At 61.8% G+C, this 25,000-nt stretch overlaps 1 protein-coding gene across 3 annotated transcripts in view; it reads left to right on the top strand.

The window, feature by feature from the left end:
• The window catches only part of LOC135508322 (ral GTPase-activating protein subunit alpha-2-like), a 227,279-nt gene that overhangs the window by 94,068 nt on the left and 108,211 nt on the right, over positions 1-25,000 (top strand). For 2 of the 3 annotated variants that reach the window (XM_064928424.1, XM_064928422.1), the window contains exons 15-16: positions 1-77; positions 250-423. The exon at positions 1-77 is cut by the window's left edge and continues 161 nt beyond it. In XM_064928424.1, the coding sequence (XP_064784496.1) occupies positions 1-77; positions 250-423 (251 nt within the window). Of the gene's footprint in view, positions 120-249; positions 424-25,000 lie in introns of all 3 variants that reach the window. The other variant, XM_064928423.1, reaches the window with a different exon arrangement.

Genomic DNA, 25,000 nt, shown 5'->3' with positions numbered 1-25,000 from the left:
CGTCTACGGCCTGGACATGAGCAACCTGCCCCTGGACAAACTCAGTGAACAGAAGGAGAAGAAACAGAGGGGACGGGGTAAGGAGGGAGAGAGGGGGAGAGAGAGATGCAGGGATAGTGGTGAGTAATGCAGTGTAAGCCTCAGTTCGGATATCAGCAATGGTAGAACTCAAGATTCCGTTTCTCTTTTTTAATTTTCTATTGATATTATTTATGTGTCTGTCTCTCTCTCTCTCTGTATGTCTCTCAGGAGTGGTCCAGGATTCCCAGAAGGCAGCAGCGGTGGCCAGGTCCTTCTCTCTGAGCTGGAGGAACCAGGGAGACCAGCAGGGGGTCCAGGAGCCCATGAGGTTCCGCAGCGCTACCACCTCAGGGGCCCCTGGCGTGGAGAAGGCCCGCAACAATGTCCGACAGAAAGCCACAGGTGAACACACACGCTACTATAATGAAGTGACATTTTGCCAGTGCCAAATGTGGCCCAAATACAGATCTGTTGAATCCCTCTATGACACTCTGGTGTTTGATAGATTTGCCACCCTACCAGCTGTTGACCAGACTCTCTGTAGACTCCACAGTGAGTCTATATAAAAGAAGGTCATGTGTGTGTTAGCCCAGGTGCTGGTGAAAGGCTCAACACTAAGCACAAAAGAACAGCAGATAGTCTCTGTTGTTCCTGTCAAATGTCATTGGCCAATGTCATCATGTTTCTGTATCAGTTCTGTGGCACACACACACACACACACACACACACACACACACGAGCACCGCCAGGGATTTTGGGCTCCATGAAAATATATCACATTGGGCCCCACCACCACAGGCCACACCAACCCTGTGCAAATGGTGTAACCACACACCTCCAGATCCCAATCAACCCGTTCAAAGCTTTAATTAAGTAACCGTAGCTTTGCAGCCTTGCAACTCTCTTGTAGTCCATTATTTACTGTAGGATATTTACTGACACTGAGCTGTGAAAATAGAACACTGTGCAGACATGCATGCAACATTCTGCATACAGTGGAATTCACTATTTGAAGCAAGACTGATCCCCTCTATAAGAAATGTGCTAAAGGATGTCTTTTACAGTCTATGTGTAATTTATTTGAATGTTAAAATTCTCTTAACATTAATGAATAACTTAAAATAAATGTTACATAAATATACATTATGAACATTATCATCTATAGAATGATATAACAAACCAAATAATCAAATCAGCAGCAGATTGTTGAACTAAGTATACATAGCAACAAGAAAATAAGCAGCTGTAAAGGTGGAAATGGGAAAATGGAAAACAAAATGGAAATGAAAAGGCCTGATAGTGGCGCTAGAGGAAAGGTCAAGAGGTCACCAAATCAAAAGGTTTCTTCCACTTGGGGTCTTGATTGTGCACAACAAATTTTATGGTAATCCAGCCATTACTTTGAGATATATCTTGTTCTCAGTCTTGTTCTCAGCCTGTGGGCATCATGTGTGTAGTGATCCAGTATCCATAGCGATGCCATTTAACAGTTATCACTGGTCCTTGCACAGCCTAACTCACCAAGAGCCCAGCTCCCAGCCTTCTTGCTAGCAAAGTCACCGATCAAGTCTTTGAAGTCCAGCTTTCTAGTTAACTGACTTTCAATGGACAGCATGTCAAGACTGCAAAGCCTGTCCTGGGACATAGTGGACTTCAAATAGTTTTTAAAATCAGTTTTAGCTTACTGAAAGCTCTCTCACCACCAGCAACAGTCACAGGCAGTGTGCAAAATATACGTAAAGCAATGCACACTTCTCCAAATATGCTTTGCAGCTGCATCTTACAAATTACATTTAGGAGACAAAGTGGGAACAAGTTAGGGGGGAAAGTGGCAGAATATACAGTGTTCAGGTGTCAGGAGACAAAGAGGGGACAAGTGGCAGCATATACAGTGTTCAGGAGACCAAGAGGGAACAAGTTAGGGGGGGTAAGTGGCAGAATATACAGTGTTCAGGTGTCAGGAGACAAAGAGGGGACAAGTTAGGGGGAAAGTGGCAGATATATGCAGTGCTCAGGTGTCAGGAGACAAAGCGGGGCAAGTTAGGGGGGAAAGTGGCAAATATATACAGTGTTCAGGTGTCAGGAGACAAAGAGGGGACAAGTGGCAGCATATACAGTGTTCAGGTGTCAGGGGACAAGTTAGGGGGGAAAGTGGCAGATATATACAGTGTTCAGGTGTCAGGAGACAAAGAGGGGACAAGTGGCAGCATATACAGTGTTCAGGTGTCAGGGGACAAAGAGGGGACAAGTGGCAGCATATACAGTGTTCAGGTGTCAGGGGACAAGTTAGGGGGGAAAGTGGCAGATATATACAGTGTTCAGGTGTCAGGAGACAAAGAGGGGACAAGTGACAGCATATACAGTGTTCGGGTGTCAGGAGACCAAGAGGGGACAAGTTAGGGGGGGGAAGTTGCAGCATATACAGTGTTCAGGTGTCAGGAGACAAAGAGGGAACAAGTTACGGGTGTAAGAGGCAGCATATACAGTGTTCAGGTGTCAGGAGACAAAGAGGGAACAAGTTACGGGTGTAAGAGGCAGCATATACAGTGTTCAGGAGACAAAGAGGGGACAAGTGGCAGCATATACAGTGTTCAGGTGTCAGGAGACAAAGAGGGGACAAGTGGCAGCATATACAGTGTTCAGGTGTCAGGGGACAAGTTAGGGGGGAAAGTGGCAGATATATACAGTGTTCAGGTGTCAGGAGACAAAGAGGGGACAAGTGGCAGCATAAACAGTGTTCAGGTGTCAGGAGACCAAGAGGGGACAAGTTAGGGGGGAAGTGGCAGCATATACAGTGTTCAGGTGTCAGGAGACAAAGAGGGAACAAGTTAGGGGTGGAAAGTGGCAGCATATACAGTGTTCAGGTGTCAGGAGACCAAGAGGGGTCAAGTTAGGGGGAAAGTGGCAGCATATACAGTTTTCAGATGTCAGGGGACCAAGAGGGGTCAAGTTAGGGGGAAAGTGGCAGATATATGCAGTGCTCAGGTGTCAGGAGACAAAGCGGGGGCAAGTTAGGGGGGAAAGTGGCAAATATATACAGTGTTCAGGTGTCAGGAGACAAAGAGGGGACAAGTGGCAGCATATACAGTGTTCAGGGGACCAAGAGGGGACAAGTTAGGGGGAAAGTGGCAGATATATACAGTGTTCAGGTGTCAGGAGACAAAGAGGGGACAAGTGACAGCATATACAGTGTTCAGGTGTCAGTGAGACCAAGAGGGGGGGACATATACAGTGTTCAGTGGACCAAGAGGGGAAGTTTGCAGCATATACAGTGTTCAGGTGTCAGGAGACAAAGAGGGAACAAGGTGTCAGGGGACCAAGAGGGGTCAAGTTAGGGGGAAAGTGGCAGCATATACAGTGTTAAGAGGGGACAAGTTAGGGGGAAAGTGGCAGCATATACAGTGTTCAGGTGTCAGGAGACAAAGAGGGGACAAGTGGCAGCATATACAGTGTTCAGGTGTCAGGAGACAAAGAGGGGACAAGTGGCAGCATATACAGTGTTCAGGTGTCAGGGGACAAGTTAGGGGGGAAAGTGGCAGATATATACAGTGTTCAGGTGTCAGGAGACAAAGAGGGGACAAGTGGCAGCATATACAGTGTTCAGGTGTCAGGAGACCAAGAGGGGACAAGTTAGGGGGAAGTGGCAGCATATACAGTGTTCAGGTGTCAGGAGACAAAGAGGGGACAAGTGGCAGCATATACAGTGTTCAGGTGTCAGGAGACCAAGAGGGGTCAAGTTAGGGGGAAAGTGGCAGCATATACAGTGTTCAGATGTCAGGGGACCAAGAGGGGTCAAGTTAGGGGGAAAGTGGCAGCATATACAGTGTTCAGGTGTCAGGAGACCAAGAGGGGTCAAGTTAGGGGGAAAGTGGCAGCATATACAGTGTTCAGATGTCAGGGGACCAAGAGGGGTCAAGTTAGGGGGAAAGTGGCAGATATATGCAGTGCTCAGGTGTCAGGAGACAAAGCGGGGGCAAGTGACAGCATATACAGTGTTCAGGTGTCAGGAGACCAAGAGGGGACAAGTTAGGGGGGAAGTGGCAGCATATACAGTGTTCAGGAGACAAAGAGGGGACAAGTTACGGGTGTAAGAGGCAGCATATACAGTGTTCAGGTGTCAGGAGACAAAGAGGGGACAAGTGGCAGCATATACAGTGTTCAGGTGTCAGGGGACAAGTTAGGGGGGAAAGTGGCCGATATATACAGTGTTCAGGTGTCAGGAGACAAGAGGGGACAAGTTAGGTGGGAAGTGGCAGCATATACAGTGTTCAGGTGTCAGGAGACAAAGAGGGGACAAGTTAGGGGGAAGTGGCAGCATATACAGTGTTCAGGTGTCAGGAGACAAGAGGGAACAAAGAGGGGACAAGGTGTCAGGAGACCAAGAGGGAACAAGTTAGGGGGGAAGTGGCAGCATATACAGTGTTCAGGTGTCAGGAGACAAAGGGAACAAGTTAGGGGGAAAAGTGGCAGCATATACAGTGTTCAGGTGTCAGGAGACCAAGAGGGAACAAGTTAGGGGGAAAGTGGCAGCATATACAGTGTTCAGGTGTCAGGAGACCAAGAAAGTTAGGGGAAAGTGGCAGCATATACAGTGTTCAGGTGTCAGGGGACCAAGAGGGGTCAAGTTAGGGGGAAAGTGGCAGCATATACAGTGTTCAGGTGTCAGGAGACCAAGAGGGGTCAAGTTAGGGGAAAGTGGCAGCATATGGCAGCATATACAGTGTTCAGGGGACCAAGAGGGGACAAGTTAGGGGGAAAGTGGCAGCATATACAGTGTTAGGTGTCAGGAGACAGGGGTGTTCAGGTGTCAGGAGACCAAGAGGGGACAAGTTAGTTAGTGTGCATAAAGTGAGCAGATATATGCAGTGCTCAGGTGTCAGGAGACAAAGGGGGAAAGTGGCAGTTAGGGGGAAAGTGGCAAGTTATATACAGTGTTCAGGTGTCAGGAGACAGAGGGGACAAGTGGCAGCATATACAGTGTTCAGGTGTCAGGGGACAAGTTAGGGGGGAAAGTGGCAGATATATACAGTGTTCAGGTGTCAGGAGACAGAGGGGACAAGTGGCAGCATATACAGTGTTCAGGTGTCAGGAGACCAAGAGGGGACAAGTTAGGGGGGGAAAGTGGCAGCATATACAGTGTTCAGGTGTCAGGAGACAAAGAGGGGACAAGTTAGGGGGAAAGTTGCAGCATATACAGTGTTCAGGTGTCAGGGGACAAGTTAGGGGGGAAAGTGGCAGATATATACAGTGTTCAGGTGTCAGGAGACAGAGGGGACAAGTGGCAGCATATACAGTGTTCAGGTGTCAGGAGACCAAGAGGGGACAAGTTAGGGGGAAAGTGGCAGCATATACAGTGTTCAGGTGTCAGGAGACAAGAGGGGAAAGAGGGGACAAGTTAGGGGACCAAGGGGGAAAGAAAGTTGCAGCATATACAGTGTTCAGGTGTCAGGAGACAGAGGGGGAAAAGTGGCAGCATATACAGTGTTCAGGTGTCAGGAGACCAAGAGGGAACAAGTTAGAGAGGCAGCATATACAGTGTTCAGGTGTCAGGAGACAAAGAGGGGACAAGTGGCAGCATATACAGTGTTCAGGTGTCAGGGGACAAGTGGCAGCATATACAGTGTTCAGGTGTCAGGAGACCAAGAGGGAACAAGTTAGGGGGGGAAAGTGGCAGCATATACAGTGTTCAGGTGTCAGGAGACAAAGAGGGGACAAGTTAGGGGAAGAAAGTGGCATCATATACAGTGTTCAGGTGTCTTACTTCATGTTGAAACTCAGGTGTCAGATCTCTGGAATACTTCATGATCAGTGGTTGGCACACAGAAGGGACTTTATCCTCACTAATCTGACCAACTTTCAGAACAGCAGAAAATTATTCTACAATTTTTGCAGTGTTCTGGAACCTAGTGTCCAGGTCACTTATGATGTTGTCCATAGCAGTAAAAAAACACTGTGTTCCGAAACACCGTTGCTGTCTCCTCTTGAGAGATCTCATCATGGAATCTCTTCCTTTTCCTCTGGCGGCTGTGTTCCTTGCTAAATTGAGGTGCAACATCCATTTGCGTAACAGTCGGTGTTTCCACAGACAGGAGAGATTTCCATCCAACTCTAAGAGCCGGCATCTCTTCCTTTAAGGCCTTGATATTGGCTGCCTCTGTGTCAAGTGACATTTTTCCTGACTGGAGAATCACATTCCTGTCCTCAATGCACTGCAGTACCTGCAATTATGCCAACTGACATGTCATTCAACAAAATGCTGCTCACCTCCTTCAGTTGTGAGTAGGGCTGGTTCAAGGGTATAGGGATGGGGAGACAGGGCTGGTTCAGGGGGATGGGGAGACAGGGCTGGTTCAGGGGGATGGGGAGACAGGGCTAGTTCAGGGGGATGGGGAGACAGGGCTGGTTCAGGGGGATGGGGAGACAGGGCTGGTTCAGGGGTATGGGGATGGGGAGACGGGGCTGGTTCAGGGGGATGGGTGGGGAGACGGGGCTGGTTCAGGGGGATGGGTGTGGGGAGACGGGGCTGGTTCAGGGGTTGGGTGTGGGGAGACGGGGCTGGTTCAGGGGTATGGGTGTGGGGAGACGGGGCTGGTTCAGGGGTATGGGGATGGGGAGACGGGGCTGGTTCAGGGGGATGGGGATGGGGAGACGGGGCTGGTTCAGGGGGATGGGGAGACAGGGCTGGTTCAGGGGGATGGGGATGGGGAGACGGGGCTGGTTCAGGGGGATGGGGAGACGGGGCTGGTTCATGGGGATGGGGAGACGGGGCTGGTTCAGGGGTATGGGGATGGGGAGACGGGGCTGGTTCAGGGGGGGGATGGGGAGATGGGGCTGGTTCAGGGGGATGGGGAGACGGGGCTGGTTCAGGGGGATGGGGAGACGGGGCTGGTTCATGGGGATGGGGATGGGAGACGGGGCTGGTTCAGGGGGATGGGGATGGGGAGACGGGGCTGGTTCAGGGGGATGGGGATGGGGAGACGGGGCTGGTTCAGGGGGATGGGGAGACGGGGCTGGTTCATGGGGATGGGGAGAAGGGGCTGGTTCAGGGGGATGGGGAGACGGGGCTGGTTCAGGGGGATGGGGAGACGGGGCTGGTTCAGGGGTATGGGGATGGGGAGACGGGCTGGTTCAGGGGTATGGGGATGGGGAGACGGGGCTGGTTCAGGGGTATGGGGATGGGGAGACGGGGCTGGTTCAGGGGTATGGGGATGGGGAGACGGGGCTGGTTCAGGGGATGGGGATGGGGAGACGGGGCTGGTTCAGGGGTATGGGGATGGGGAGACGGGGCTGGTTCAGGGGTATGGGGAGACGGGGCTGGTTCAGGGGTATGGGGAGAAGGGGCTGGTTCAGGGGTATGGGGAGACGGGGCTGGTTCAGGGGTATGGGGATGGGAGACGGGGCTGGTTCAGGGGTATGGGGAGACGGGGCTGGTTCAGGGGTATGGGGATGGGGAGACGGGGCTGGTTCAGGGGTATGGGGATGGGGAGACGGGGCTGGTTCAGGGGGACGGGGAGACGGGGCTGGTTCAGGGGTATGGGGGTTCGGGGCTGGTTCATGGGGATGGGGAGACGGGGCTGGTTCAGGGGGATGGGGATGGGAGACGGGGCTGGTTCAGGGGGATGGGGAGACAGGGCTGGTTCAGGGGGATGGGGATGGGGAGACGGGGCTGGTTCAGGGGGATGGGGAGACGGGGCTGGTTCAGGGGGATGGGGAGACGGGGCTGGTTCAGGGGGATGAGGAGACGGGGCTGGTTCAGGGGGGGATGGGGAGACGGGGCTGGTTCAGGGGGATGGGGATGAGGAGACGGGGCTGGTTCAGGGGTATGGGGATGGGGAGACGGGGCTGGTTCATGGGGATGGGGATGGGGACGGGGCTGGTTCATGGGGATGGGGAGACGGGGCTGGTTCAGGGGGATGGGGATGGGGAGACGGGGCTGGTTCAGGGGGATGGGGATGGGGAGACGGGGCTGGTTCAGGGGATGGGGATGGGGAGACGGGGCTGGTTCAGGGGGATGGGAGACGGGGCTGGTTCAGGGGGATGGGGATGGGGAGACGGGGCTGGTTCAGGGGGATGGGAGACGGGGCTGGTTCAGGGGGATGGGGAGACGGGGCTGGTTCAGGGGGATGGGGATATGGTTCAGGGGTATGGGGAGACGGGGCTGATTCAGGGGGATGGGGATGGGGAGACGGGGCTGGTTCAGGGGTATGGGGATGGGGAGACGGGGCTGGTTCAGGGGGATGGGGATGGGGAGACGGGGCTGGTTCAGGGGTATGGGGATGGGGAGACGGGGCTGGTTCAGGGGGATGGGGATGGGGAGACGGGGCTGGTTCAGGGGTATGGGGATGGGGAGACGGGGCTGGTTCAGGGGTATGGGGGCGGGGAGACGGGGCTGGTTCAGGGGTATGGGGAGACGGGGCTGGTTCAGGGGTATGGGGGGGGAGACGGGGCTGGTTCAGGGGTATGGGGAGACGGGGCTGGTTCAGGGGTTCAGGGGGGGGGGGGAGACGGGGCTGGTTCAGGGGTATGGGGGCGGGGAGACGGGGCTGGTTCAGGGGTATGGGGCGGGGAGACGGGGCTGGTTCAGGGGTATGGGGGCGGGGAGATGGGGCTGGTTCAGGTGTATGGGGGCGGGGAGACGGGGCTGGTTCAGGGGTATGGGGGCGGGGAGACGGGGCTGGTTCAGGGGGGATGGGGGTGGGGATACGGGGCTGGTTCATGGGGTGGGGAGACGGGGCTGGTTCAGGGGTATGGGGGCGGGGAGACGGGGCTGGTTCAGGGGTATGGGGGCGGGGAGACGGGGCTGGTTCAGGGGTATGGGGGCGGGGAGACGGGGCTGGTTCAGGGGTATGGGGTGGGGAGACGGGGCTGGTTCAGGGGATGGGGGTGGGGAGACGGGGCTGGTTCAGGGGTATGGGGATGGGGAGACGGGGCTGGTTCAGGGGTTATGGGGGTGGGGAGACGGGGCTTGTTCAGGGGTATGGGGGGGTGGGGAGACGGGGCTGGTTCAGGGGTGGGGATGGGGGCGGGGGGGGGAGACGGGGCTGGTTCAGGGGTATGGGGGCGGGGAGACGGGGCTGGTTCAGGGGTATGGGAGTGGGGAGACGGGGCTGGTTCAGGGGTATGGGGCGGGGAGACGGGGCTGGTTCAGGGGTATGGGGGATGGGAGACGGGGCTGGTTCAGGGGTATGGGGAGACGGGGCTGGTTCAGGGGTATGGGGGCGGGGAGACGGGGCTGGTTCATGGGGGTGGGGAGACGGGGCTGGTTCAGGGGTATGGGGATGGGGAGACGGGGCTGGTTCAGGGGTATGGGGGCGGGGAGACGGGGCTGGTTCAGGGGTATGGGGGATGGGGAGACGGGGCTGGTTCAGGGGTATGGGGATGGGGAGACGGGGCTGGTTCAGGGGTATGGGGGTGGGGAGACGGGGCTGGTTCAGGGGTATATGGGGGGGGAGACGGGGCTGGTTCAGGGGGATGGGGGATGGGGAGACGGGGCTGGTTCAGGGGTATTGGGAGACGGGGCTGGTTCAGGGGTATGGGGAGACGGGGCTGGTTCAGGGGTATGGGGAGACGGGGCTGGTTCAGGGGTATGGGGGCGGGGAGACGGGGCTGGTTCAGGGGTATGGGGAGACGGGGGGGCAGGGGAGATGGGGAGACGGGGCTGGTTCAGGGGTATGGGGGCGGGGGGTACGGGGGGTTCACGGGGGTTCAGGGGTATGGGGGGGGAGACGGGGCTGGTTCAGGGGTATGGGGGCGGGGAGACGGGGCTGGTTCAGGGGGATGGGGGTGGGGATACGGGGCTGGTTCATGGGGTGGGGAGACGGGGCTGGTTCAGGGGTATGGGGGCGGGGAGACGGGGCTGGTTCAGGGGTATGGGGGGGATGGGGAGACGGGGCTGGTTCAGGGGTATGGGGGCGGGGAGACGGGGCTGGTTCAGGGGTATGGGGGCGGGGAGACGGGGCTGGTTCAGGGGATGGGGAGACGGGGCTGGTTCAGGGGTATGGGAGTGGGGGAGACGGGGCTGGTTCAGGGGGATGGGGAGACGGGGCTGGTTCAGGGGTATGGGGATGGGGAGACGGGGCTGGTTCAGGGGTATGGGGTGGGGAGACGGGGCTGGTTCAGGGGGATGGGGATGGGGAGACGGGGCTGGTTCAGGGGGATGGGGAGACGGGGCTGGTTCAGGGGGATGGGGATGGGGAGACGGGGCTGGTTCAGGGGGATGGGGATGGGGAGACGGGGCTGGTTCAGGGGGATGGGGAGACGGGGCTGGTTCAGGGGGATGGGGATATGGTTCAGGGGTATGGGGAGACGGGGCTGATTCAGGGGGATGGGGATGGGGAGACGGGGCTGGTTCAGGGGTATGGGGATGGGGAGACGGGGCTGGTTCAGGGGATGGGGATGGGGAGACGGGGCTGGTTCAGGGGTATGGGGAGACGGGGCTGGTTCAGGGGGATGGGGATGGGGAGACGGGGCTGGTTCAGGGGTATGGGGATGGGGAGACGGGGCTGGTTCAGGGGTATGGGGGCGGGGAGACGGGGCTGGTTCAGGGGTATGGGGGCGGGGAGACGGGGCTGGTTCAGGGGTATGGGGATGGGGAGACGGGGCTGGTTCAGGGGTATGGGGGCGGGGAGACGGGGCTGGTTCAGGGGTATGGGGGCGGGGAGACGGGGCTGGTTCAGGGGGGGGATGGGGAGACGGGGCTGGTTCAGGGGTATATGGGAGTGGGGAGACGGGGCTGGTTCAGGGGGATGGGGAGACGGGGCTGGTTCAGGGGTATGGGGATGGGGAGACGGGGCTGGTTCAGGGGTATGGGGGTGGGGAGACGGGGCTGGTTCAGGGGTATGGGGGTGGGGAGATGGGGCTGGTTCAGGGGGATGGGGGTGGGGAGACGGGGCTGGTTCAGGGGGTGGGGAGACGGGGCTGGTTCAGGGGTATGGGGGCGGGGAGACGGGGCTGGTTCAGGGGTATGGGGGCGGGGAGACGGGGCTGGTTCAGGGGTATGGGGGCGGGGAGACGGGGCTGGTTCAGGGGTATGGGGGCGGGGAGACGGGGCTTGTTCAGGGGTATGGGAGTGGGGAGACGGGGCTGGTTCAGGGGTATGGGGGCGGGGAGACGGGGCTGGTTCAGGGGTATGGGGGAGACGGGGCTGGTTCAGGGGTATGGGGGCGGGGAGACGGGGCTGGTTCAGGGGTATGGGGGCGGGGAGACGGGGCTGGTTCAGGGGTATGGGGGCGGGGAGACGGGGCTGGTTCAGGGGTATGGGGGCGGGGAGACGGGGCTGGTTCAGGTGTATGGGGGCGGGGAGACGGGGCTGGTTCAGGGGTATGGGGGCGGGGAGACGGGGCTGGTTCAGGGGGATGGGGGTGGGGATACGGGGCTGGTTCATGGGGTGGGGAGACGGGGCTGGTTCAGGGGTATGGGGGGGGGGGAGACGGGGCTGGTTCAGGGGTATGGGGGCGGGGAGACGGGGCTGGTTCAGGGGTATGGGGACGGGGAGACGGGGCTGGTTCAGGGGTATGGGGGTGGGGAGACGGGGCTGGTTCAGGGGGATGGGGGTGGGGAGACGGGGCTGGTTCATGGGGTGGGGAGACGGGGCTGGTTCAGGGGTATGGGGGCGGGGAGACGGGGCTTGTTCAGGGGTATGGGGGCGGGGAGACGGGGCTGGTTCAGGGGTATGGGGGCGGGGGGAGACGGGGCTGGTTCAGGGGTATGGGGGGCGGGGGAGACGGGGCTGGTTCAGGGGTATGGGGAGACGGGGCTGGTTCAGGGGTATGGGGGCGGGGAGACGGGGCTGGTTCAGGGGTATGGGGGCGGGGAGACGGGTCTGGTTCAGGGGTATGGGGGCGGGGAGACGGGGCTGGTTCAGGGGTATGGGGGCGGGGAGACGGGGCTGGTTCAGGTGTATGGGGGCGGGGAGACGGGGCTGGTTCAGGGGTATGGGGGCGGGGAGACGGGGCTGGTTCAGGGGGATGGGGGTGGGGATACGGGGCTGGTTCATGGGGTGGGGAGACGGGGCTGGTTCAGGGGTATGGGGGCGGGGAGACGGGGCTGGTTCAGGGGTATGGGGGCGGGGAGACGGGGCTGGATCAGGGGTATGGGGGCGGGGAGACGGGGAGACGGGGCTGGTTCAGGGGTATGGGGGTGGGGAGACGGGGCTGGTTCAGGGGGATGGGGGTGGGGAGACGGGGCTGGTTCATGGGGTGGGGAGACGGGGCTGGTTCAGGGGTATGGGGGCGGGGAGACGGGGCTTGTTCAGGGGTATGGGGGCGGGGAGACGGGGCTGGTTCAGGGGTATGGGGGGCGGGGAGACGGGGCTGGTTCAGGGGTATGGGGGGCGGGGAGACGGGGCTGGTACAGGGGTATGGGGGCGGGGAGACGGGGCTGGTTCAGGGGTATGGGGGCGGGGAGACGGGGCTGGTTCAGGGGGATGGGGGTGGGGATACGGGGCTGGTTCATGGGGTGGGGAGACGGGGCTGGTTCAGGGGTATGGGGGCGGGGAGACGGGGCTGGTTCAGGGGTATGGGGGCGGGGAGACGGGGCTGGTTCAGGGGTATGGGGGCGGGGAGACGGGGCTGGTTCAGGGGTATGGGGGCGGGGAGACGGGGCTGGTTCAGGGGTATGGGGGCGGGGAGACGGGGCTGGTTCAGGGGGATGGGAGTGGGGAGACGGGGCTGGTTCAGGGGGATGGGGAGACGGGGCTGGTTCAGGGGTATGGGGATGGGGAGACGGGGCTGGTTCAGGGGTATGGGGGCGGGGAGACGGGGCTGGTTCAGGGGTATGGGGGCGGGGAGACGGGGCTGGTTCAGGGGTATGGGGGCGGGGAGACGGGGCTGGTTCAGGGGTATGGGGGCGGGGAGACGGGGCTGGTTCAGGGGTATGGGGGCGGGGAGACGGGGCTGGTTCAGGGGGATGGGGGTGGGGATACGGGGCTGGTTCATGGGGTGGGGAGACGGGGCTGGTTCAGGGGTATGGGGGCGGGGAGACGGGGCTGGTTCAGGGGTATGGGGGCGGGGAGACGGGGCTGGTTCAGGGGTATGGGGGCGGGGAGACGGGGCTGGTTCAGGGGTATGGGGGCGGGGAGACGGGGCTGGTTCAGGGGGATGGGGAGACGGGGCTGGTTCAGGGGTATGGGAGTGGGGAGACGGGGCTGGTTCAGGGGGATGGGGAGACGGGGCTGGTTCAGGGGTATGGGGATGGGGAGACGGGGCTGGTTCAGGGGTATGGGGGTGGGGAGACGGGGCTGGTTCAGGGGTATGGGGGTGGGGAGATGGGGCTGGTTCAGGGGGATGGGGGTGGGGAGACGGGGCTGGTTCAGGGGTGGGGAGACGGGGCTGGTTCAGGGGTATGGGGGCGGGGAGACGGGGCTGGTTCAGGGGTATGGGGGCGGGGAGACGGGGCTGGTTCAGGGGTATGGGGGCGGGGAGACGGGGCTGGTTCAGGGGTATGGGGGCGGGGAGACGGGGCTTGTTCAGGGGTATGGGAGTGGGGAGACGGGGCTGGTTCAGGGGTATGGGGGCGGGGAGACGGGGCTGGTTCAGGGGTATGGGGAGACGGGGCTGGTTCAGGGGTATGGGGGCGGGGAGACGGGGCTGGTTCAGGGGTATGGGGGCGGGGAGACGGGGCTGGTTCAGGGGTATGGGGGCGGGGAGACGGGGCTGGTTCAGGGGTATGGGGGCGGGGAGACGGGGCTGGTTCAGGTGTATGGGGGCGGGGAGACGGGGCTGGTTCAGGGGTATGGGGGCGGGAGACGGGGCTGGTTCAGGGGGATGGGGGTGGGGATACGGGGCTGGTTCATGGGGTGGGGAGACGGGGCTGGTTCAGGGGTATGGGGGCGGGGAGACGGGGCTGGTTCAGGGGTATGGGGGCGGGGAGACGGGGCTGGTTCAGGGGTATGGGGACGGGGAGACGGGGCTGGTTCAGGGGTATGGGGGTGGGGAGACGGGGCTGGTTCAGGGGGATGGGGGTGGGGAGACGGGGCTGGTTCATGGGGTGGGGAGACGGGGCTGGTTCAGGGGTATGGGGGCGGGGAGACGGGGCTTGTTCAGGGGTATGGGGGCGGGGAGACGGGGCTGGTTCAGGGGTATGGGGGCGGGGAGACGGGGCTGGTTCAGGGGTATGGGGGGCGGGGAGACGGGGCTGGTTCAGGGGTATGGGGAGACGGGGCTGGTTCAGGGGTATGGGGGCGGGGAGACGGGGCTGGTTCAGGGGTATGGGGGTGGGGAGACGGGGCTGGTTCAGGGGGGGGGAGACGGGGCTGGTTCAGGGGTATGGGGGCGGGGAGACGGGGCTGGTTCAGGGGTATGGGGGCGGGGAGACGGGGCTGGTTCAGGGGTATGGGGGCGGGGAGACGGGGCTGGTTCAGGGGTATGGGGGGGGGGAGACGGGGCTTGTTCAGGGGTATGGGAGTGGGGAGACGGGGCTGGTTCAGGGGGATGGGGAGACGGGGCTGGTTCAGGGGGATGGGGGTGGGGAGACGGGGCTGGTTCAGGGGGATGGGGATGGGGAGACGGGGCTGGTTCAGTGGTATGGGGGTGGGGAGACGGGGCTGGTTCAGGGGTATGGGGATGGGGAGACGGGGCTGGTTCATGGGGATGGGGAGACGGGGCTGGTTCATGGGGATGGTGAGACGGGGCTGTTTCAGGGGATGGGAGACTGGGCTGGTTCAGGGGTATGGGGATGGGGAGACGGGGCTGGTTCATGGGGATGGTGAGACGGGGCTGTTTCAGGGGGATGGGAGACTGGGCTGGTTCAGGGGTATGGGGATGGGGAGACGGGGCTGGTTCATGGGGATGGGGAGACGGGGCTGGTTCAGGGGGATGGGAGACGGGGCTGGTTCAGGGGTATGGGGATGGGGAAACGGGGCTGGTTCAGGGGTATGGGGATGGGGAGACGGGGCTGGTTCAGGGGTATGGGGATGGGGAAACGGGGCTGGTTCAGGGGTATGGGGATGGGGAAACGGGGCTGGTTCAGGGGGATGGGGGTGGGGAGACGGGGCTGGTTCAGGGGTATGGGGGTGGGGAGACGGGGCTGGTTCAAGGGTATGGGGGTTTGGAGACGGGGCTGGTTCAGGGGTATGGGGGTGGGGAGACGGGGTTGGTTCAGGGGTATGGGGATGGGGAAACGGGGCTGGTTCAGGGGTATGGGGATGGGGAGACGGGGCTGGTTCAGGGGTATGGGGATGGGGAAACGGGGCTGGTTCAGGGGTATGGGGGAGGGGAGACGGGGCTGGTTCAGGGGTATGGGGGTGGGGAGATGGGGCTGGTTCAGGGGGATGGGGAGACGGGGCTGGTTCAGGGGTATGGGGATGGGGAGACGGGGCTGGTTCAGGGGTATGGGGGTGGGGAGACGGGGCTGGTTCAGGGGTATGGGGGTGGGGAGATGGGGCTGGTTCAGGGGGATGGGGGTGGGGAGACGGGGCTGGTTCAGGGGGTGGGAGACGGGGCTGGTTCAGGGGTATGGGGGCGGGGAGACGGGGCTGGTTCAGGGGTATGGGGGCGGGGAGACGGGGCTGGTTCAGGGGTATGGGGGCGGGGAGACGGGGCTGGTTCAGGGGTATGGGGGCGGGGAGACGGGGCTTGTTCAGGGGTATGGGAGTGGGGAGACGGGGCTGGTTCAGGGGGATGGGGAGACGGGGCTGGTTCAGGGGGATGGGGGTGGGGAGACGGGGCTGGTTCAGGGGGATGGGGATGGGGAGACGGGGCTGGTTCAGTGGTATGGGGGTGGGGAGACGGGGCTGGTTCAGGGGTATGGGGATGGGGAGACGGGGCTGGTTCATGGGGATGGGGAGACGGGGCTGGTTCATGGGGATGGTGAGACGGGGCTGTTTCAGGGGATGGGAGACTGGGCTGGTTCAGGGGTATGGGGATGGGGAGACGGGGCTGGTTCATGGGGATGGTGAGACGGGGCTGTTTCAGGGGGATGGGAGACTGGGCTGGTTCAGGGGTATGGGGATGGGGAGACGGGGCTGGTTCATGGGGATGGGGAGACGGGGCTGGTTCAGGGGGATGGGAGACGGGGCTGGTTCAGGGGTATGGGGATGGGGAAACGGGGCTGGTTCAGGGGTATGGGGATGGGGAGACGGGGCTGGTTCAGGGGTATGGGGATGGGGAAACGGGGCTGGTTCAGGGGTATGGGGATGGGGAAACGGGGCTGGTTCAGGGGGAGGGGGGTGGGGAGACGGGGCTGGTTCAGGGGTATGGGGGTGGGGAGACGGGGCTGGTTCAAGGGTATGGGGGTTTGGAGACGGGGCTGGTTCAGGGGTATGGGGGTGGGGAGACGGGTTGGTTCAGGGGTATGGGGATGGGGAAACGGGGCTGGTTCAGGGGTATGGGGATGGGGAGACGGGGTTGGTTCAGGGGTATGGGGATGGGGAAACGGGGCTGGTTCAGGGGTATGGGGATGGGGAAACGGGGCTGGTTCAGGGGGATGGGGGTGGGGAGACGGGGCTGGTTCAGGGGTATGGGGGTGGGGAGACGGGGCTGGTTCAAGGGTATGGGGGTTTGGAGACGGGGCTGGTTCAGGGGTATGGGGGTGGGGAGACGGGGTTGGTTCAGGGGTATGGGGGTGGGGAGACGGGGCTGGTTCAGGGATATGGGGGTGTGGAGACGGGGCTGGTTCAGGGGGATGGGGGTGGGGAGACGGGGCTGGTTCAGGGGGATGGGGGTGGGGAGACGGGGCTGGTACAGGGGTATGGGGATGGGGAGACGGGGCTGGTTCAGGGGTATGGTGAGACGGGGCTGGTTCAGGGGTATGGTGAGACGGTGCTGGTTCAGGGGGTGGGAGATGGGGCTGGTTCAGGGGTATGGGGGTGGGGAGACGGGGCTGGTTCAGGGGTATGGGGATGGGGAGACGGGGCTGGTTCAGGTGTATGGTGAGACGGGGCTGGTTCAGGGGTATGGTGAGACGGGGCTGGTTCAGGGGGGTGGGGAGATGGGGCTGGTTCAGGGGATGGGGAGACAGGGCTGGTTCAGGGGGATGGGGAGATGGTGCTGGTTCAGGGGGATGGGGGTGGGGAGACGGGGCTGGTTCAGGGGGATGGGGAGACGGGGCTGGTTCAGGGGGACGGGGAGACGGGGCTGGTTCAGGGGGATGGGGAGATGGTGCTGGTTCAGGGGTATGGGGATGGGGAGACGGGGCTGGTACAGGGGTATGGGGATGGGGAGACGGGGCTGGTTCAGGGGTATGGGGGCGGGGAGACGGGGCTGGTTCAGGGGTATGGGGAGACGGGGCTGGTTCAGGGGTATGGGGGCGGGGAGACGGGGCTGGTTCAGGGGTATGGGGAGACGGGGCTGGTTCAGGGGTATGGGGGCGGGGAGACGGGGAGACGGGGCTGGTTCAGGGGTATGGGGGTGGGGAGACGGGGCTGGTTCAGGGGGATGGGGGTGGGGAGACGGGGCTGGTTCATGGGGTGGGGAGACGGGGCTGGTTCATGGGTATGGGGGCGGGGAGACGGGGCTGGTTCAGGGGTATGGGGGCGGGGAGACGGGGCTGGTTCAGGGGTATGGGGGCGGGGAGACGGGGCTGGTTCAGGGGGTATGGGGGCGGGGAGACGGGGCTGGTTCAGGGGTTTGGGGGCGGGGAGACGGGGCTGGTTCAGGGGTATGGGAGCGGGGAGACGGGGCTGGTTCAGGGGGATGGGGAGACGGGGCTGGTTCAGGGTATGGGAGTGGGGAGACGGGGCTGGTTCAGGGGGATGGGGAGACGGGGCTGGTTCAGGGGTATGGGGATGGGGAGACGGGGCTGGTTCAGGGGTATGGGGGTGGGGAGACGGGGCTGGTTCAGGGGTATGGGGGTGGGGAGACGGGGCTGGTTCAGGGGGTGGGGAGACGGGGCTGGTTCAGGGGGTGGGGAGACGGGGCTGGTTCAGGGGTATGGGGGCGGGAGACGGGGCTGGTTCAGGGGTATGGGGGCGGGGAGACTGGGCTGGTTCAGGGGTATGGGGGCGGGGAGACAGGGCTGGTTCAGGGGGGATGGGGGGTGGGGAGACGGGGCTGGTTCATGGGGTGGGGAGACTGGGCTGGTTCAGGGGTATGGGGGCGGGGAGACGGGGCTGGTTCAGGGGTATGGGGGTGGGGAGACGGGGCTGGTTCAGGGGGAGGGGGGTGGGGAGACGGGGCTGGTTCATGGGGTGGGGAGACGGGGCTGGTTCAGGGGTATGGGGCGGGGAGACGGGGCTGGTTCAGGGGTATGGGGGCGGGGAGACGGGGCTGGTTCAGGGGTATGGGGGCGGGGAGACGGGGCTGGTTCAGGGGTATGGGGGCGGGGAGACGGGGCTGGTTCAGGGGTTTGGGGGCGGGGAGACGGGGCTGGTTCAGGGGTATGGGAGCGGGGAGACGGGGCTGGTTCAGGGGGATGGGGAGACGGGGCTGGTTCAGGGGTATGGGAGTGGGGAGACGGGGCTGGTTCAGGGGGATGGGGAGACGGGGCTGGTTCAGGGGAATGGGGATGGGGAGACGGGGCTGGTTCAGGGGTATGGGGGTGGGGAGACGGGGCTGGTTCAGGGGTATGGGGGGGGGGAGACGGGGCTGGTTCAGGGGTATGGGGGCGGGGAGACGGGGCTGGTTCAGGGGTATGGGGGCGGGGAGACGGGGCTGGTTCAGGGGTATGGGGGCGGGGAGACGGGGCTGGTTCAGGGGTATGGGGGCGGGGAGACGGGGCTGGTTCAGGGGTTTGGGGGCGGGGAGACGGGGCTGGTTCAGGGGTATGGGAGCGGGGAGACGGGGCTGGTTCAGGGGGATGGGGAGACGGGGCTGGTTCAGGGGTATGGGAGTGGGGAGACGGGGCTGGTTCAGGGGGATGGGGGAGACGGGGCTGGTTCAGGGGTATGGGGATGGGGAGACGGGGCTGGTTCAGGGGTATGGGGGTGGGGAGACGGGGCTGGTTCAGGGGTATGGGGGTGGGGAGACGGGGCTGGTTCAGGGGGTGGGGAGACGGGGCTGGTTCAGGGGGTGGGGAGACGGGGCTGGTTCAGGGGTATGGGGGCGGGGGAGACGGGGCTGGTTCAGGGGTATGGGGGCGGGGAGACGGGGCTGGTTCAGGGGTATGGGGGCGGGGAGACGGGGCTGTTTAAGGGGTATGGGGGCGGGGAGACGGGGCTGGTTCAGGGGTATGGGGGCGGGGAGACGGGGCTTGTTCAGGGGTATGGGAGTGGGGAGACGGGGCTGGTTCAGGGGGATGGGGAGACGGGGCTGGTTCAGGGGGATGGGGGTGGGGAGACGGGGCTGGTTCAGGGGGATGGGGATGGGGAGACGGGGCTGGTTCAGGGGTATGGGGGTGGGGAGACGGGGCTGGTTCAGGGGTATGGGGATGGGGAGACGGGGCTGGTTCATGGGGATGGGGAGACGGGGCTGGTTCATGGGGATGGTGAGACGGGGCTGTTTCAGGGGATGGGAGACTGGGCTGGTTAGGGGTATGGGGATGGGGAGACGGGGCTGGTTCATGGGGATGGGGAGACGGGGCTGGTTCATGGGGATGGTGAGACGGGGCTGTTTCAGGGGGATGGGAGACTGGGCTGGTTCAGGGGTATGGGGATGGGGAGACGGGGCTGGTTCATGGGGATGGGGAGACGGGGCTGGTTCAGGGGGATGGGAGACGGGGCTGGTTCAGGGGTATGGGGATGGGGAAACGGGGCTGGTTCAGGGGTATGGGGATGGGGAAACGGGGCTGGTTCAGGGGGATGGGGGTGGGGAGACGGGGCTGGTTCAGGGGTATGGGGGTGGGGAGACGGGGCTGGTTCAAGGGTATGGGGGTTTGGAGACGGGGCTGGTTCAGGGGTATGGGGGTGGGGAGACGGGGCTGGTTCAGGGGTATGGGGGTGGGGAGACGGGGCTGGTTCAGGGGTATGGGGGTGTGGAGACGGGGCTGGTTCAGGGGGATGGGGGTGGGGAGACGGGGCTGGTTCAGGGGGATGGGGGTGGGGAGACGGGGCTGGTACAGGGGTATGGGGATGGGGAGACGGGGCTGGTTCAGGGGTATGGTGAGACGGGGCTGGTTCAGGGGTATGGTGAGACGGTGCTGGTTCAGGGGTATGGGGGTGGAGAGACGGGGCTGGTTCAGGGGTATGGGGATGGGGAGACGGGGCTGGTTCAGGTGTATGGTGAGACGGGGCTGGTTCAGGGGTATGGTGAGACGGGGCTGGTTCAGGGGGTGGGGAGACGGGGCTGGTTCAGGGGGATGGGGAGACGGGGCTGGTTCAGGGGGATGGGGAGACGGGGCTGGTTCAGGGGGATGGGGAGACGGGGCTGGTTCAGGGGGATGGGGAGACGGGGCTGGTTCAGGGGGATGGGGAGATGGTGCTGGTTCAGGGGGATGGGGGTGGGGAGACGGTGCTGGTTCAGGGGGATGGGGAGACGGGGCTGGTTCAGGGGGACGGGGAGACGGGGCTGGTTCAGGGGGACGGGGAGACGGGGCTGGTTCAGGGGGACGGGGAGACAGGGCTGGTTCAGGGGGATGGGGAGATGGTGCTGGTTCAGGGGGATGGGGGTCTGGAGACGGGGCTGGTTCAGGGGGATGGGGAGACTGGGCTGGTTCAGGGGGATGGGGGTGGGGAGACGGGGCTGGTTCAGGGGTATGGGGGTGGGGAGACGGGGCTGGTTCAGGGGTATGGGGATGGGGAGACGGGGCTGGTTCAGGGGTATGGTGAGACGGGGCTGGTTCAGGGGTATGGTGAGACGGGGCTGGTTCAGGGGGATGGGGAGATGGGGCTGGTTCAGGGGTATGGGGGTGGGGGAGAGGGGGCTGGTTCAGGGGTATGGGGATGGGGAGACGGGGCTGGTTCAGGTGTATGGTGAGACGGGGCTGGTTCAGGGGTATGGTGAGACGGGGCTGGTTCAGGGGGATGGGGAGACGGGGCTGGTTCAGGGGGATGGGGAGACGGGGCTGGTTCAGGGGGATGGGGAGACAGGGCTGGTTCAGGGGGATGGGGAGACGGTGCTGGTTCAGGGGGATGGGGAGACGGTGCTGGTTCAGGGGGATGGGGAGACAGGGCTGGTTCAGGGGGATGGGGATGGGGAGACGGGGCTGGTTCAGGGGTATGGGGGTGGGGAGACGGGGCTGGTTCAGGGGGATGGGGAGACAGGGCTGGTTCAGGGGGACGGGATGGGGAGACGGGGCTGGTTCAGGGGTATGGGGATGGGGAGACGGGGCTGGTTCAGGGGTATGGTGAGACGGGGCTGGTTCAGGGGTATGGTGAGACGGGCTGGTTCAGGGGATGGGGAGATGGGGCTGGTTCAGGGGTATGGGGGTGGGGAGACGGGGCTGGTTCAGGGGTATGGGGATGGGGAGACGGGGCTGGTTCAGGTGTATGGTGAGACGGGGGCTGGTTCAGGGGTATGGTGAGACGGGGCTGGTTCAGGGGGATGGGGAGATGGGGCTGGTTCAGGGGGATGGGGAGACAGGGCTGGTTCAGGGGGATGGGGAGACAGGGCTGGTTCAGGGGGATGGGGATGGGGAGACGGGGCTGGTTCAGGGGTATGGGGGTGGGGAGACGGGGCTGGTTCAGGGGGATGGGGATGGTGAGACGGGGCTGGTTCAGGGGGATGGGGATGGGGAGATGGTGCTGGTTCAGGGGGATGGGGATGGGGAGACGGGGCTGGTTCAGGGGTATGGGGGTGGGGAGACGGGGCTGGTTCAGGGGGATGGGGAGACAGGGCTGGTTCAGGGGGACGGGGATGGGGAGACGGGGCTGGTTCAGGGGTATGGGGGTGGGGAGACGGGGCTGGTTCAGGGGTATGGGGGTGGGGAGACGGGGCTGGTTCAGGGGGATGTGGAGACAGGGCTGGTTCAGGGGTATGGGGGTGGGGAGACGGGGCTGGTTCAGGGGTATGGGGGTGGGGAGACGGGGCTGGTTCAGAGGGATGGGGAGACGGGGCTGGTTCAGGGGTATGGGGGTGGGGAGACGGGGCTGGTTCAGGGGTATGGGGGTGGGGAGACGGGGCTGGTTCAGGGGTATGGGGATGGGGAGACGGGGCTGGTTCAGGGGTATGGGGATGGGGAGACGGGGCTGGTTCAGGGGTATGGGGAGACTGTGATGGTTCAGGGGTATGGGGAGATGGGGCTGGTTCAGGGGTATGGGGATGGGGAGATGGGGCTGGTTCAGGGTATGGGGGTGGGGAGACGGGGCTGGTTCAGGGGTATGGGGGTGGGGAGACGGGGCTGGTTCAGGGGTATGGTGATGGTGAGACAGGGCTGCTGAGCCTGAAGCTGCATCTGTTGGGCCTGGCACCAGGCAAGGACAATTTGATTTATTTTGAATAGCTTGCTAAAAGTTTGCCTGCATTGATTAAAAGAGACGCTACATGTAAACACAGATTGTTCTGTGAAGATATGAAGTAACTAATGACGACACACCCACCTCCCCTTGTGAAACATTGGGTGACTGTCACCCTTTGTTTTCTCTCTCCTGTGTTTCTTTTCTTTTTGTTTTTGGAAGCCAGGTTTTTCTTTAGGAAGCTGAGACATGATGCTCCACCGGCACTCCTCACTCAATTCACTGCTAGCAAGTACCATTAGTTTTATTAGTACATTGTAAATAAAATATTATATTAATGATGATAGGTTAATAATATAATATTGAAAAAAAAAATGTTCTAATAATTCTTTAGTGGGCTGGTTCAGGGGGATGGGGAGACGGGTATGGAGATGGGGAGACGGGGCCCTTAGAATCGTCCTGACTTTTTCCCCCCATCCGGCACCCCTGCACACACACACTCCCCTTGTGACGTGGTATTTCCTCATTGTTCAGTCCATATACATTGAACAACATCCACTGATCTGATAGAGATGTCTCAGTCTAATAAAAAGTTTAGCTTTCAGGCTATCCAGAGCAGAGTAGTGATGCATAGAGCTTTCTCTTAACAATCTAACTCCTAATGGAGGAGGATTAAAGAGTGAAGCTTCTCGCTTGTTTCTTCTTGACACAGAGACAGGGAGGTTTTAGTCCGCATAAACAACTTTACTAAGACAGAAAATAAACATAACAAAGTAAATCACTTAGGTTTGGCTTGGTCCTTCTTCTCTATTGTGGCTTGGTGTCGGTCTCTCCCCGTTCTCTCTCGCGGTGTGCCACCGTGCTCCTTTTATTTGGCCTCAACGGCTGGTTGGCACGTTCCTCTAATTACCTCCACTGAGGGCTGTCCGTGTCGGGGTGCCCAGCTCCCGTATTCCCAGCAGAGGGAGCCAACTTTGCCTCACATACCTCCCCTCTATTACCATCCCCCGGCGTAGATCTCCTGGGATACCACCCCCTACCCCCACCTGACTGGGAAGGAGGCATGCTAAGGGCTAGGTTTGCATTCCTCCGGGATAGGGCGTCCGCATTGCCGTGCTAGGACCTGTGGATGACAGAGAAAGAGAATTGCTGTTAGGACAGGAACCAGCAGGTGACACGGTCATTCGTGTCCTTACCTCTTGCCATCCACACAAGGGGGCCATGGTCAGTAATCAGTGTGAAATTCCTCCCGAGGAGGTAATACTTGAGGGTGTCCAGTGCCCACTTCACGGCAAGGCTCTCCTTCTCGACAATTGAGTATTTCTTCTCCCTCGGGAGAAGTTTCTTGCCCACATACAGTACATGATGGGGTGCTCCTCACCTTCCTGCTCTTGGGACAAAACTGCCCCTGGGTCCCACATGTCTGTCTGGACCAGGAGGTTGTCTGAGAAGTCCGGGGTGACGAGTACCGGGTGCGAACTTGCGCAGCCTTCAGGGCCTGGAACGCCGCCTCTGTGTCCTCCGTCCATCGCACCGTCAGGGGTAGTCATGCCTTTGTTAAGTCTGTGAGGGGAGAAGCTATTGCGGCGAAGTTAGGTACAAATCTACTGTAGTACCCTGCTCACCCCAGGACTGACTTCACCTGCCTCTTGGTTTGGGGGACTGGCCATCCACTAATGGCAGCGATTATTTTTTTTCTTGGTGTTTCACATTTCTACTCCCGATCTGATAGCCCAGGTACTCCACCTCGGCATAGCCAGGCTTGCACTTGTGGGGGTTCGCGGTCAGACCTGCATCCCTTAGTGCATCCACGACGGCCTGTAACCTACAAAGATGTGACTCCCAACTGTCAGTGTGCAGAATTATTTCGTCCAGATAAGCAGCGGCGTACTCACTGTGCGGCCGCAGGACGCGGTCCTCCCAGGGTGGAGAAGGTCTTCTCCCGGGAGGCCTCTGCCAGTGGCACCTGCCAGTACCCCCTCGTCCCTGACGCCATCCCCAAGCGGTCGATCGGGTCGTCCACCCGGGGCATGGGGTAGGCATCGAACTTACTGACCTCGTTCAGGCCCCGGAAGTCATTACAGAAGCGGACGGTTCATTCCGGTTTCGGAACCAGCACTATGGGGCTAGACCACTCACTGTGTGACTCCTCCAGTACCCCCATTTCTAGCATTGTCGCCACTTCCCACTGGACCGCCACCCTCTGGGCTTCTGGTATCCAGTATGGCCGTTTACGCACTTTCTCCTAGACGGGTGTGGATATGATGTTCCACGAGATCCATGCGCCCCGGCACCTCGGAGAACACTGTTGTATTCCGCTGGACGAACTCTCGGATGTCTTGTCGTTGAGTCTGCCTGAGGTCTTCCCCCATTGCAGCTTTGAGATCGAGGACGGGCCCTGCTGTGGCCGGGTCCACGTTACGCACAGCACCTCGCGTGCATGCCATTTCTTCAGTAAATTCACATGGTAAAGCTGGAGGGGTTTTCTCCGCCCCGGTTGGTGGACCTTATAGTTGATGTCGCATACTTGCTCAACGATGTCGTAGGGCCCATGCCACGTAGTCAGGAATGTACTCTCCCTTGTAGGGATCAGCACCAAGACCTTCTCACCTGGTTGGAACTCTCGTGGTTGGACACAACGGTTGTTGACACGCTCCTGGGCACGTTGCGCCTGGGCCATGTGCTCTCTCACCACTGGCCAAATCACAGTCATCCTCTCCCTCATCTCCTCCACATGTTCTACTACGCTGCGAAGGGGGGTCTGCTGCTCTTCCC

Source organism: Oncorhynchus masou, chromosome 21 (genome assembly GCF_036934945.1).
Source record: "Oncorhynchus masou masou isolate Uvic2021 chromosome 21, UVic_Omas_1.1, whole genome shotgun sequence".
In the NCBI taxonomy this organism is placed as follows: Eukaryota; Metazoa; Chordata; class Actinopteri; order Salmoniformes; family Salmonidae; genus Oncorhynchus; species Oncorhynchus masou.
The sequence above is the reverse complement of the archived record's forward strand: the minus strand, read 5'-3'. Positions and strand labels throughout refer to the sequence as shown.